Source organism: Vulpes lagopus, chromosome 8 (assembly GCF_018345385.1).
Source record: "Vulpes lagopus strain Blue_001 chromosome 8, ASM1834538v1, whole genome shotgun sequence".
NCBI lineage: Eukaryota > Metazoa > Chordata > Mammalia > Carnivora > Canidae > Vulpes > Vulpes lagopus.
In genome coordinates this window covers 6,692,119-6,707,064 of record NC_054831.1, presented here as the reverse complement: position 1 = coordinate 6,707,064, position 14,946 = coordinate 6,692,119, and the positions used below count along the sequence as shown (strand labels likewise).

General features: G+C 49.5%; 1 protein-coding gene across 1 annotated transcript in view; it reads left to right on the top strand.

Annotated features, from left to right (window-relative positions):
* The window catches only part of INPP5D (inositol polyphosphate-5-phosphatase D), a 119,307-nt gene that overhangs the window by 88,689 nt on the left and 15,672 nt on the right, over positions 1–14,946 (top strand). The window contains exons 16-21 of the mRNA XM_041766928.1: positions 662–770; positions 941–1,029; positions 4,990–5,071; positions 10,165–10,254; positions 12,465–12,578; positions 13,744–13,826. Coding sequence (XP_041622862.1) covers positions 662–770; positions 941–1,029; positions 4,990–5,071; positions 10,165–10,254; positions 12,465–12,578; positions 13,744–13,826 — 567 coding nt within the window. The remainder of the gene's footprint in view (positions 1–661; positions 771–940; positions 1,030–4,989; positions 5,072–10,164; positions 10,255–12,464; positions 12,579–13,743; positions 13,827–14,946) is intronic.

Genomic DNA, 14,946 nt, shown 5'->3' with positions numbered 1-14,946 from the left:
TTCTCACTCTCCTTCCCACCTGTTTCCCCAAGTACCCCGCCCCTCCCCTTGCTGCCCCAGCCGCTCTACGGAGAGAGAGGAATTGCTTAGGGCTTATGTGTGCCCCCTCACCTGCCTCCCTAGAGGCTCCCTGCAGCGGCTGGGAGAGGGCTGGGCAGGGACCCCACAAATCCTGACCCTTCACCGTCAGAGGGGCTGTTGTGGCCGATCCCTGACCAGGAGGTTGGCCAAGGGCATTTGCCGGAGCAGAGGTAACAGTCTCAGGAGGGAGGACCGCTGGATTCCAGGTGGCTGGCGCTCCTGCCGATGCCCACAGAGTCAGGGAGCTGGGATTTCGGCTCCTTCCATGGCCCCAAAACAAACCTGCCCATAAAAATAATACTAGAAGTCAGAGTGAGAGAGTAGAACGTTAAAACGTCCCTCTGCAAATCTGAAACAGCTAAAACCTGTGTTATCAGGTTGACATTTCACTACTTTTGCACAGTTTTCCTTGTAAAACAGTTAAGTGCCAAGAAGCTCCAACCTGGCAGCCCCGGGACCAGGCTCTGGTGTGGCCTCGGGGGTTCCAGGTCCTGGGTGGTGTGGGCAGGCAGGTGGTAATGGGCCTCATGTTGGCAAAGCGGGGTGTCTCACTGGGGGCCTGGCCGTGTCCCTGCTCCAGGAGGCAGAAACCATTGTCCAGAAAATCAAGCAGCAGCAGTATGCAGACCTCCTGTCCCACGACCAGCTGCTCATGGAGAGGAAGGAGCAGAAGGTCTTTCTGCACTTTGGTAAGAACCATGGCCCTTGGCTCCTAGGCCCTCTCCAGCCATCGCTGTCTTCTCTTTTCCCCGAATATCCTCAGGAATTGGGGGGCAAGGACTGTACCTGTGGAAGAAGGAAATGAACCTGTGTAATATGGGGAATCAAGGCAGAAACCACAGTTTTGTTTGGTTTTCAGAGGAGGAAGAAATCACATTCGCACCCACCTACCGTTTTGAAAGACTGACTCGGGACAAGTACGCCTACACTAAGCAGAAAGCCACGGGGGTGAGTTCTCTGCGTAGCCATCACCCTGCCCCTCTCCCCGTCTCCACCCCCCTGCACCTCTCAGCCCTCTTGTGTCCATCCCCACAAAGGCAAGCAGGAAGTGAAAGAGTGTCTTCATCCACTAGGCAACAGGAAAAAAAGAAGCAAAATTAGAGATCACGTGTTGATTTGCGTCACTGAGCAAAAACCTCTTCTAAGGAGAGGCTGGGCAACCACACTGTCACATTAATTACAAGAAACTAGATTCATGACACAGGATTTACCCTCTGTCCAGAGAGTCTAAGAGTCTGAAAGGATTTAAAATATTTCTTTAATTTAGTTCTCAAGCTCTTCTTTTTTTTTTTTTTAATGTCCTGCGATGCAATCTATTTCCTAATCTGCCAAGTGAGTCATCATTAAATAAGCTGCTTTTTTTTTTTTTGGCTGCAGGATTTATCAGAGCCTTTATAGGTTTCTGAGTATTATGGTTTTCCATAAGGAAATTTCTGTGCCAAATTCATTTGGTCGTGGAATACCAATTATTATTTTATGAGGTCCCTTGTGTTCCAAGGAACAGTGTTTAGGGAAAGGTATAATAAAGCTTTCATTCATTCTTGTTCGACAGGTATTTACTGATGACCTGTGATGGGCTAAACATTCTTCTAGGTAGTAGGAAATCAAAGATGAGCCCAGTGTTTGCCCCCAAGGAGTTTATGGAAGGAAAGATGAGACAAACACATTTGCCAAATATACCAAAGAGCCGTCAGAGAAGGACATGACCTTTCAGGCAAGGAAAGATCAGGAGAGGCTTCTCAAAGAGGGCCCATTTGTGGTGCTCTGAGGGACAACTTGGCTGTCAACAAGAGGATGGGACAAGGGATGAGGGAGGCTGATCCATTTCCAGTTGGAAGACTTGCTGGAACAGATAAGGAGGTAGGAAGTTCTGGCATCATCACCTTCTGGGCTCCAGCCTGGAGAAGCCAGGCCCTGAGGCTTAGAGTTGTGGCATGGCGCTGCTGGAGGCCTCCGGAGTGGAGAACTGTTCAGAATGTTTCCTGAGGGCTCGGGGCAAGCAGAGAAGTGCAAAAGGAAAGGCCAGGCCACACCTGGGTGGATGCTAGAAGAAAGCAGGAGCTAATAGGAAAAAACCAGGCAGAGAAGGAGAGAAGATCCAGGTCTGCTGTGAAGGAATGAGGCTGAGACAAGAAACCTGCCTGGGAGGTGTCCACTGGCGGCTGTGTAGCGCTGGTCCTCTGGCACCGTCGGGGCAGGCCGTTGGGGACGTGGGGACAGTGAGGGCATGTCCAGGTTGACTCGAGTATCAGGAGAAATTGGCAGGGGCTGAGAGCTGAGGGGAGAGAGGTCCTAGATGCTAGGTTAAGGTTTTAACCTGTTGGACGGGCATCGGGAAGCCCCTGGAAGTTCTGCTGGGGGCTGGCAGCATGGCAGAGATACACAGAGAAGGCCGGTCTAGGTCTGTGTAGAGGATGAGGAGGATGCAGAGGACCGCAGAGGCCGTGTGGTGGGTCCAGCTGAGAAACTGGGGCCCGAGTCAGACGTGGGAATAAACGATGAAAGCAGAAGCCAAGAAGAGCAGGACATGTTGGTAGGACATGATGGCCGTTGATAAAAACAAAAATCAGAAGGCAGAGGTGGCTTGGGGGAGAGAATAGAGCTTGTCTTCAGACTTGCTGTATAATATTGATGGAAGATAGTGGAAACATCCAAAAGGCAATTGAAGATACTAGGTGATGCTAGAGAGAGAGAGAGACACCAGGGCTGGGTCATGTGTTTGGGAGTTGTGCATGCAGAGAACACAGGCACACCCATGAGGTAGGTGAAGTTGTCAGTGAGGGGAAGAGGCAAAGACGAGCTGCGGGCAGATTTGGGGGCCATCCACATTCAGAGGCCAGAGGAGGATGAGCAGATACAACGGAGGAGACGGAAAGTGCTCACGTAGGTGGTGGGTGGACCAACCAGGTGCTGTGCATCACAGAAGCCGGGGGTGAGAGACTGTCAGGATGAGTAGTCTCCGGTGTGGAATGTGAGTCTAGGAGAACATGCACCTGGCATGTGAATCCTGCACAAGGAGCTGGATTTGGGGTCCAGAAGGTTTGGTGGACTTTGAAAGAGCAGTTCACGTAGTTTTGGGGGTGAAATCCAGCCAGCAGGAGGATGAGAATGGCTCTTTACCAACATGTGCAGATGAGTCTGGTGAAACTTTCCAGAAATACAGATGTCTGGGCCTCATCCCCAGAGGCACTAATGCAGGAGACCTGGGGTGGGCCCCACTTTCTGTATCTTTGTAAAGTTCTGATGGTAATTCTTGGGGGCAGCTGGTGCTGAGAACTAGAGTGGTAAGAGTTACAGTTTGGCAGCATCTATGCAACTAAATGTTCACCTACCCTATGATCCAGTAACTCCACTGTGGGGTAGCCCCGGAGAAATGAGCCCATTTGTTCACCCAAAAGGGAGATACAAGAGTGTTTGTTGCAGCTTTGTGCACAACATCCAAAAACTGGGAAGAGCCCTACTTCTGTCAACAGTAGAATAGATTAATGCGATTTATACATGCAGTGGAATACAACCGCAGCAGTAGAGTAAAAGGACACTTCTGCAGGCAACAACATGGGTGAAAGAAGCCAGACCTCAGACAATATATACCGAGGGAGTCCATTCATAAGCTCAAGGTTGGGCAAAATGACTTAGTAGAGGCTTTGGTCATGATCATGTTCACCTCTACAAGGCGGTAGTATGGACACAGGAACAGGAGGGAACCTTTGGAGATGAGGGAGATTTTCTATATCTTGATCTGGGTTAAATGAGTGTGTACAAATCTAAAAATTCCTCAAGCTGTTTACTTAGGATGAGTACACTCCACTGTATGTAAGTTGCATCTCAAGTTTAAAAAATGAAATGGGTGGTCCAAAAGTAGAGGCAATGAAAATAGAACATTCTTGAAAGAAAATGGGTAAAAAGAGAAAAGTAATTGAAGGAGATGATAGGGGTAGGCTATTTTAGTTGACCTTTACATTTATTGGGAGGAGAGAAAGAGCTAGAACTTAAAGGAATAGAAGATGTTGCCAGTTTGCCTTCTCTATCACACCCTGTGGGCATCTTGCTCGCCAGTATAGCCTGGAGAGGGCTTGTTTTTAACATATATTGTTGGAGTGATTGGATGGGCAGATGGATATGCAGACAGGTGGATGGATATGTGGATGGATGGATAGGTGATGGATGGGTGGATGGATATGCAGACAGGTGGATGGATATGTGGATGGATGGATGGATGGATGGATGGATGGATGGATGGATAGGTGATGGATGGGTGGATGGATATGTGGATGGATGGATGGATGGATAGGTGATGGATGGGTGGATGGATATGCAGACAGGTGGATGGATATGTGGATGGTGGATGGGTGGATGGATATGTGGATGGTGGATGGATGGATGGATGGGTGTATAGATGATGAATGGTGGGCAGGTAGGTGGGTGAATAAGTAGATGGCTACCTGGCTGGATCACACAGATGGCTGTGTAAATGGGAGTGAGTGGCTGGAGTGTTGTTATTAAGCAAGTAGCTGGAGAAGAGAAGCAGGGACTGGGTTGAAAGTACAAGCTGTGGGGTTCATTTGAGTCAGAAAAAAAGTATGAGAATGGAAGAACAAGAAATTCAGAAATAGTGAGGAGGATAGGTATGGGCCCATAGCCAAGTGAGTTGATCTTCCAAAGCAGAAGAAAAGGGGGTGCACATGGCAGTGGACTCGGGATTTAAGGCAAATGAAAAGGGTTGGAGGCCACCTGTGGAGCAAATCTATAAAGACCGCACAGCACATGAATTCAAGGATTAGAGTTCACGAGTTAATCTTTTCTTTTACTGATATATATATGTATATATATATATATTATTGTTATATATATAATATGTATATATGACATTAGCAGGCATTTTACAAAGCTCATGACTTTGATTCACAGATGAAGTACAACCTGCCTTCCTGGTGTGACCGAGTCCTGTGGAAATCCTACCCGCTCGTGCATGTGGTGTGTCAGTCCTACGGTGAGTGGCAACTTGTGAGGTTCACACACCCGGGACTGATGAGCTTCAGTCTGTCTATCTGTAAAATGGGAGAAGTCCCAGCAGCCCTGGTCAGGTGACCTGGAGGCATTGATGCATCATCCTCTCCTGTCTGAGGCTGCAGCATGATAAGTGTCTTCTGCATTGGGAAACAATGGAACTTTAGAGCCCCCTTAAAAAAGAAATCCAGACTTGTTTTTTTTTTTTTTTTGTAAGATTTTATTTATTTGACAGAGAGAGCACAAGCAGGGGGAGCTGCAGGCAGAGGGAGAAGCAGGCAGGCAGACACTGAGCAAGGAGCCCGACATGGGCTAAATGTAGATGCTCAACCAACTAAGCCACTCAGGCATCCTCAAGACTTATTTCTTTCAAAAATACCATATTAGGTTTGAACCACATGAAAGTAGTATTTTCAGGGATCCCTGGGTGGCGCAGGGGTTTGGCGCCTGCCTTTGGCCCGGGGCGCGATCCTGGAGACCCGGGATTGAATCCCACATCAGGCTCCCGGTGCATGGAGCCTGCTTCTCCCTCTGCCTATGTCTCTGCCTCTCTCTCTCTCTCTCTCTGTGACTATCATAAATAAATAAAAAAAAAATTAAAAAAAAAAAAAGAAAGTAGTATTTTCATAGGTCAAATATAGCCCAATATTGGAAATTCATATGGGTAAACATTACACATATGATGAGTATACACACGCATGTATTTATGAAGATTTAAAGATAAATTGAAGATGTAAAGATAAAGAGATTAACTAAGCATTGGACTCTTGATTTCGGCTCAGGTCATTGGAGTCCCAAGATCGAGCCCCATGTTGGGCTCCGTGCTCAGTGCAATCTGCTTGTCTCTCTCCCTCTGCTCTTGTCTTTCTCTCTCTCAAATGAATAAATAAAGTCTTTTTTAAAAAATAAAAATAATAAATTGAATTAAGTTGCTGAAAAAGCCGTAATATGCATTATTAAAATAAATAATTATGGAAAAATTTGTCAAACAGCTACATAATGATTGACCCTAGAAGTTTTAAAATCTCTTGAAGGAATTCTTAATTGCTTGAGTGCTTTTTTTTTTTTTTTTCTTAAGATTGTATTTATTTATTCATGAGCAATACAGAGAGAGAGAGAGAGAGGCAGAGGCACAGTCAGAGGGAGAAGCAGGCTCCATGCAGGGAGCCTGACGTGGGACTCGATCCCGGGTCTCTAGGATCAGGCCCTGGGCTGAAGGCGGCGCTAAACTGCTGAGCCACCTGGGCTGCCCTTGAATGCATATTCTTAAAAGCTACTTCTTATTTTCCCATATTTTTGGAATTATTCTGTACTGTGTACTTAAAATTTCAGAGCAAAATTACCTTGAACACACTTTACTGACCGAGAATTGTGATATTATTTTGAAAACATTGCAAACACCCAGACAATGACACCTGAAGGAGGCCCATCCTTGTTCCCGTCGTATCCCTCATGTGACCCAAGTCACAGGCCCAGAACCCCTGCTGGACTGTGACCTCAGCCCTGCCCCACCCACTCAAAGGGGGAACTTGCTGCTGCCCAGTGACCACCTTTGTGACTCCCATCCTCTCTCTGGGGACTGACAAATCTCCATATTTAACTCAGGTCCCATCAGGGTGAACTGATATACATTCCTTTCTTTTTTTTTCTTTAATGATTTTATTTATTTGATTTCAGACAGAGAGAGAACATGAGTGGGGAGGAGGGGCAGAGGGAGAAGCAGACTCCCTGCTGAGCAGGGAGCCTGATGTGGGGCTCCATCCCAGGACCCTGGGACCATGACTCTGAGCCAAAGGCAGATAGATGCTCAACTGACTGAGCCACCCAGGTGCCCCTATGCATGCCTCCTGCTTCCCAGAAGGGACCAGAACAAGTGCTCTGGGAAGGCGTGCACCCTGCACTCCCCTAGCACCTGAGCTCTGTCTCCCAGAAGTAATTTTACAAGACAAACTTTGCACCTTTAGATGTGTGGAAAGGCATCCCACCCCCGTAGCCACAGCCCAGGAATCGTCCCGCCTTCCAGACCTCAGAAGGCCCATCTTTCCTGTTAATCATCCCATTTCTCAGCGCTGCCTCTCTTCCCACATCTGCAACTCCATGAGTCCTGCCAATTCTCATCTCTAGGAAGATGCCACCGTCTGCTTCTGCAACAGAGATTCAGGGGAATGTGCTGGCTGGTAGCATTTCTGCTTTTTTTTTTTTTTTTTTTTTAAGATTTTATTTATTTATTCATAAGAGACACAGGCAGAAGAAGAAGCAGGCTCCCTGTGAGGAGCCAGATGTGGGACTTGGTCCCAAGACCCCAGGATCACGACCTGAGCCAAAGGCAGACGCTCAACCACTGAGCCACCCAGGTGTCCCACATTTCTGCTCTTTGAACCTGAACTTGGCATTCAGAACAGTTCCATAGTGGAGGTTTTTAGGGAAACAAAGGGAGATTGCCCTGGAAGTGGCATGGAGGGACAGGGAGGACACACCTTCCCACTCTGGACCCACATATGAAGGAGGGAGCAGAGAATCAGTCCTCCCTTAAGAGGCTGCAATATCTTCCAGGAAGGACAAGGTATAGAACATGAAAGGAAAGTTGAAAATGTAGGGAATTTTACTAATGATATTTCACTGAATGCTGGAGGGCACAGTGTGGAAGGGTTTAATGAGTTGAAGGTGAGCAAGAAATTGGGAAAGAAAAAAATGAATGTCTCGAGCTCAGGAAATGGAGTCAGCTGGAAGCTTGAGTCTAATGGTGGTTGATTGGCACAAATAGGATGTATCAGTTACCTAATGCTGTGTAACAAAGCACCTTGAAAATTTGCGAGCTTGATTTGCTGGGCTGAACGTGGGTCTGTTCATCTCTGCTCTGTTTAGTGTTGGCTGGGCACGCTCAGGCCAGGAACACCCCCCACCCACCCACCCCTGGATTGGGGCTGGCTGTCAACAGGTGCAATGCTGGTAACTCAGCCTTGTTGTTAATCATCCCACAGACCAGTCCAGGCTTCTTCCGGGTCCCAGGGACCCCATATCTGCAAGTCCCAGATGTGGAAGAGCTTTTTGAGTCTCTGCTTGCCTCACTTTAGCTCATGTCCTGCTGGTCAAAAGAAGTCACATAGCTAAGCCCAGACTCAGTTGTGGGAGGAGAACAGTACAGAGTGTGGTTACAGAGAGGCCACTGAGGTCACTGTCACCTTCCCAGTTTCTAGGGCACAGGCACTGTAGTGCTAATGACGTGCATTCGATACATACACAAAATAGGGTTAAGAACATTTTGAGGGAAAAATTAAAAAAAAAAAAAAAAAAAAAAAAAAGAACATTTTGAGGGGCACCTGGGTGGCTCAGTCAGTTAAGAGTCTGTCTTTGGCTCAGGTCATGATCCCAGGTCCTAGGATCGAGCCCTGCATCAGGCTCCCTGCTCTGCCTCTCCCTCTCCCTTGTCCCTTCCTCCGCCTTGTGCTCTCTCTCAAATAAATCAATAAAATCTTTCTTTAAAAAAAGAAAATTTTTATTTTAAAGATTGATTTATTTATTCATGAGAGACACACAGAGAGAGAGAAGCAGGGACACAGGCAGAGGGAGAAGCAGGCTCCCTCCAGGGAGCCCAATACGGGACTCGATCCCAGATCCTGGGATCACGACCCAAGCCGAAGGCAGCCGCCTAACTGCTGAGCCACCCAGGTGTCCAAAAATAGAATATTTTTAAAACCCTGCTTGTCTTCCCGTTAACTTCTCGCTGGAACACCCCCTCTTCCGCTGCTACCCCACGCTCAGCCTGACTCCCCACCCCAGCCCAGTCTCCAGCTGCACACAGCACTGGACCCTCCCTGACCTCTGCCAACATCCAAGCGTGACTTAGGCTGACACCCCTCCTACCTATGCCTTCCTGTCTCAGAGGAGGGGTGTCCTCCTCCTCCCCTGGCTAACCTCTCCTGTGCCCCCTAATCCAGCCCCCCAGTACCAGTGCCCCCACTTTGCTCCGTCTGACTGTTCTTCCTTCTGCCTGGTTTCAGTCGTCTTTCTGATGGCCTGGAGCACGTGAGCATTTTTGTCCATGTTTCTTAGCCATCTGTTTTTCGTTTGGAATTTTCTAGTTGGTTGAAGGGTAGGATGTTTACCTTTTGCTGATCTCTAAGAGCTTTCTGGAAGATGATGTTAATTGTCTTAATGCCTTCTTGGTCTCCTGTGCTGCTTCTTTTTGCACATTACTGGCCAGTGTGGCCTGGGCTTGAATCCTGTTGCCTCCCCTGAGGAGCCCAGACATCCCATGGCTTCTGCTTCCACCTAACATCGCTCCAAAACTAAAGATAAATCTCCAGCCCTGAGGACCCAGCCAGACATCTTCATGTGGCTCTATTATAAGCACTTAGACCTCAGTATCTCTAGAACTGTGTTCTTTCCCTTACGTCCTCCAAACATGCCCTGCTCCCTGAGCCCCATGGTCCTTTTTTTTTTTTTTTTTTTTAATTTTTTATTTATTTATGATAGTCACAGAGAGAGAGAGAGAGAGGCAGAGACACAGGCGGAGGCAGAAGCAGGCTCCATGCACCGGGAGCCTGATGTGGGATTCGATCCCGGGTCTCCAGGATCGCGCCCCGGGCCAAAGGCAGGCGCCAAACTGCTGCGCCACCCAGGGATCCCCCCATGGTCCTTAAAAGAGGTGTCTACACTTCATCACCTACTACTCTCTCCCAGTCCTATGAGGCACTGTGGGATGGGGGAAGGTGCCATCTCTGTCACCAACGGACCCTGACCTAAACCCCCCTCCCACTCTGGGCCATGAGCTCAGTAACGCGACAAAGTACTGAGACCAGAAAAGTCTCCACAGTTCACACCCCATGATGTACTTAAAAACTCATGTGTCTCTAGCACAGGCACATTTTTGCCATGGAGGACAGAGTGTCACACACTTCCACTGAGACTTTCGAGCATGGTGGTGGAAGTTCAGTGGAAACAACAGGTGCAAGAGCATGAAACTTCTGGAGGCTTCCATAAATATAAGTTGATTTCTGCCGTGGGTTTGCCATCCTTGATTTGACTGGAAGGGTTTTTCGTTCCCTGCTTAGAAATGCCATCCCTCCCCTGCAGGCAGCACCAGTGACATCATGACGAGTGACCACAGCCCTGTTTTTGCCACATTTGAGGCAGGAGTCACCTCGCAGTTTGTCTCCAAGAATGGTAAGTGGCAGGCGATGTCCGTCCCTCTGTCCTCCACAAAGACAGGAGGCCTCGGGCCCTCGTCTTCTGGTTGTAGCAATCCGTTGTCTGCAGTAGATGAGGCTCATCCTTCCAGGCAAGTCGACGCTCCATCCAAGGGGACTCCTCGCATCGACGCCGGATCGCGATTTCAGGGCAGAGCATATTCTTGCTCTTTTTGGCAAATACGTCAGCTTGTTAAGCCTCGGGTTTTTTTCAGTCTTTACATTTGAGTAAATGAGTGTTTGTCCAAGGTGTGTCCAAAAACAATCCTGGGTGTGACATGGATGAACAATGATCAGTAACACTTATTTTAAGATGTTTTACTTTTGTCTCCTCTGTGTAAGGCAAACATCACTGGGTTTCCATTTAGTCATGTGGTATACTTGTTTAAATACATTTACTTAAGTTTAAAAAGTGAGTATTTAAAGAAAATATTAAGTCAGTATTCACGGGGGGTGGGGTGCATGGTAGGTGGAGATGGTAAACATTGTAAGGATGCGATGAGATGACTGGGCTTGGGAAACGCAAGAGTAAATAATACTTAGATTTGTAGCTAAGTTTTCAAATCATGTAGCTCAGCCGTGCTCACTAGGCCACCCTCGTCCCAGCCTGGGCCTGGGTGACTGGGGAGCTATGCTCACCCCCAGCTCCTGTGGTCAGCAGACAGTCCAGGCTAATTTAGGAATTAGCCTGTGGAAGGTGGGGCGGGGGAGGGGACTCACTTGAGGCAGGAGGAGCCTGTACGGCTCTGTGTCCTTCATGCCTGAGGATTATAAGGGAGGCTGGGATACTGTCTTCTGGGCCACTCTTCTCCACGCTGTTGGGTCTAACATCTGCTCTAGCAGGATGACCTCCCATCTCCACACAACTCTTACTCTACCATCCTGTCTCTCTCCTAGCTCTAGAACCTTCCATCCAGCCTCCCTGGGCTCCCACCCATCTATGCTGTCTCTGAGTTCCTACAGCGTTGATGGGGTGGCTCATGCCATCACACCCTCAGTGAGGACCCTCAGCACGTCCTCGGTGTCGGGCTTGCCTTCCCTCCACCGGGACTCAGTGCACAGTTGATGCTCACATATACCCATTACCTGGATTGAGCGTTGGTTGAATGTCTTCCTCAGCAGAGCCCGGCCTTGCTGTGGGGTTTAAGGAAATGCAGGAAAGCTGAGTGAAGCAAGCCAGACAAAAAAATACTATAGGTGTGTGGTATCACACCTGCATGTGGGGTCTTGGGAAAAATTGCCAATTTCGTAGAAACAGAATAGAGTGGCGGTTGCCAGGGGCTGGGGGAGGGGGTAGCAGGAAATGGGGTAGGTCAAAGGGTACAAACTTTCAGTTATCAGATGAATCAGTTCTGGGGATCTAACAGTCTGTATGATGACCACAGCTAATAATAGAGTATCGTACGCTTGAGATTCGCTAGAAGCAGATCTTACGTGTTCTCACCACACGCAAGAAAGAAAGAAAGAAAGAAAGAAAGAAAGAAAAAGAAAGAAAGAAAGAAAGGAGCCAGTTAATTATGTAGGTGATGGATGTGTTAATTATCTTGATCTTGGTAAGCATTTCACAGTGTATGTGTGTATCAAGTCCTCACGTTGTACACTTTAAATATGCACAATTACATTTGCCAGTTATTCCTCAATAAAGCCGGGATTAGAGGGGGGAGAAGGGAAAGAAGGAAGGCTGGGTAGGCTAGAGGACGGAAATGTCTGCCCTTGCTCTCAGGTGGCCCAGAATTTACAGGGAAGGACGGAACGTGTCCTCAGCCAGCCTGAGGATGCTCGCAAACGCTTCACGTCGGTGAATACCGTGGCGGGCCAGCCCTAGGGTGGGAGCGGGGGTACATAAGGAGTGGAGGGAAGTCAACCTGTGGAAGGGAGCAAGTAGCCCTGGTTACCTGAACTTAGAAACGAGACAGATTTGGGCATCGAGCCACTGAGCCTTTATACAAGCTCTCTCTGCCAGAACAAACGGGGACACTGAGGCACAGAAGTTAAAGGCGTTGCCAGGGCCACAGTTTCAGTGGCAAAGCTGAGAGTCGGCGGGCTCTGGGATTCAGGGGGAACCTCGCCATCACCTGGACCTCACCTTCCCTGGACACTGAGAAGGAGCCCGGTGGTGGGCGCTGATTCAAAACGCTCCATCGCTGGCCACGTCGTGGAGCCAAATCTCTTTCTCCCCTGTTCCAGGCCCCGGGACTGTCGACAGCCAAGGGCAGATCGAGTTCCTCAGGTGCTTCGCCACCCTGAAGACCAAGTCCCAGACCAAGTTCTACCTGGAGTTCCACTCGAGCTGCTTGGAGAGTAAGTGGGTGTTGAGCCACCTCCGGCCGGGCAGGCAGGACTCTCTCATAAATGCCTTTTCATCGACGGCGCTCTGCCCCTCTTCTCTCTCTGGGAAGGATTCACAGGTGGACTTCCAGAGGACCGCGGGAGGAGCGTTCAGGGGCAGTGACTGTGGGGGCGTCCCCCAGTGGCCCGTGATGCTGCCGTCCCGGCCTCAGAGACCAGGGCAGCCACTGAAGCAGAGACCTGTCAGTCCCTGTAGGTGACGGGGCCACTGGCTCCTCTCCGGGCCCTCAGGGCAATGCATAAGCCACTCAGGGGTCCCCCCGCCACAGGCTGGGGCTCGTACTCAACCAGGGGGGCCTGGGCAGCGGCCGGTGGCTGCCACTCCTTCCCCCGGGCCTCCGCTCTTTGCCACAGGACGGCAGGCTTCTCGGGTGGTCTGGAGCAATTGCCAAAGCAGCCAGAGACGGACAGCCTCCTCCCAGCCAGCAGCCGTTAGCACAAACTGTGTTTAGCAAACACCCTTTCTGGGTGACATTTCTAGGCATATTGTCTAAAGCTGTTCCATGGCGAGATCTGTGTGGTTTCCAGCTCCCTTCGCTGAGATGGCCTAGAGGTGGGGGACCCAGGGAGGCGATCTGCGATGAGGTGACCGCTCCTTCCAGAAATCCAGAAGATGTGTCGCCCCCGCTATCCCCCTTCCTTCTCCCACTTGGTCCCGGGCTCAGGCTTGGTAACGGATCCACCTTCTCCATGAAGTTTCCAGAGCCCGGGTCACCAAGCCAGGGGCAAGGCACTTCCAAAAGTGATGAGGATTTTCGTGCGGGTGTTTTTAATAAACTATCGAGACATTTGCATACATTTCTATGGAAACAGCATATTAGGAAGCTCAAATTAGCATTTCAAAAGGCTGCTATCTTGAGTGGCGTGGGATGAGCTGTCATGTTTCCTAATCTCCTTGCCTGTGATGTGATGATTTCTTTGTTGCTTGGTTTGTTCCAAAAAAAAAAAAAGGCTGGAAAGGAGGGGAATCTCTTTGATTTTCCTAAAAATAATTCAACCATATTGGCAAATGACCATCCCCTGCACCAAAACAGAATCCCCCACAAGCCTGACTCCTGAATGGCGCTGTGGCCCCTACATAGAGAAGATGGAGAATATTTTCATTGTCCTCTGACAGGTTTCGTCAAGAGTCAGGAAGGAGAAAACGAAGAAGGAAGCGAAGGGGAGTTGGTGGTGAGGTTTGGCGAGACCCTTCCGAAGGTAAATTAAGAATAGGACATGCCAGGGACAACTTGGCATTTGCCAGCCCCAGTGGCTCCAATGTTCCTAAATGGGTTTCGGTTCCTATAATGGATCATGGAAGAGATCCAGAGATGGACTTGTCTGACCACGTGACTTTACAAAGAAGGAGACTGAGGCAGATCTCCGAGAGGTTCACTCACAGTCCCACAGCTGCAGTGACAGCCCCAGGCCCCAGGCCCTGGGGCCCTGATCCCTCTGTACTGCCCTTTCACCTGCTCGGGCCCAGCTCAGAGGATCAAGTGAAGGGGCAGACGGGGGACTCCAGTGGCTCTCACTTGAACACTGGATCTGAGAATTTGCCGTGTCCATGACCTCATGAGAGCAGAGGATGGAATTGAAAACACATAAGCAGACCTTAGTGAGAACACATTTGTCTATCTCATAGAGTAAAAAAAAAAAAAAATGGTTTTCTACCTGGGACCCAGAACAGCTTTTGTGATAGTGAACTGATGGTGGGCACTTCGGATTGTTCATGCTGAAAGCACAACGCAGTAGGACCTGTGTCTTTGTCACGTAAGGAGAGAAGGGCACGCAGCGGCGAGTCCAGGGCCAGGCCGATCTGTCACACACGGCGGGGGTCTCCGGGGCTCTCTTGGGAGGCAGGTTCCCTCAGAGGGGACCCCCAAGGTGAACTTTAAAAGATGGCCTTAAACAGGTAGAAGAAGCCCTCCTCTCCTCACGCTGGCGTGGGATATAGGCAGGCTGGGGGGGCCATGCTACCCACACCGGCACCTACTGTTGATTGGAACCCACTCTTGGGCCACACACAAGGCCACATCACCTCTAGAGCAGAGGTGGGTACCCACATCACAGCGTCTCCTACTTTGGGAACACTTCTGGCTGGGGTGCTCCACAAGGCCAGTGTAGCTGTCAGAAGTCCCCAACCTGGGGCTCTTTTCAGATACCTGAATCCTGGTGGCTTTGGGCTCTGAGGTGACATCCCGCCTCACCTGCCCACCCTACCCTTCTGTTCCTTCTCTCCCGCTGCCCACACAGCAACCAAGCAGCTTGTTTCCTCCTCAGGTCAAGTTGGGAAACATGCCAGCATCCTAGTGCACATAGCACATGTACCCCAGTC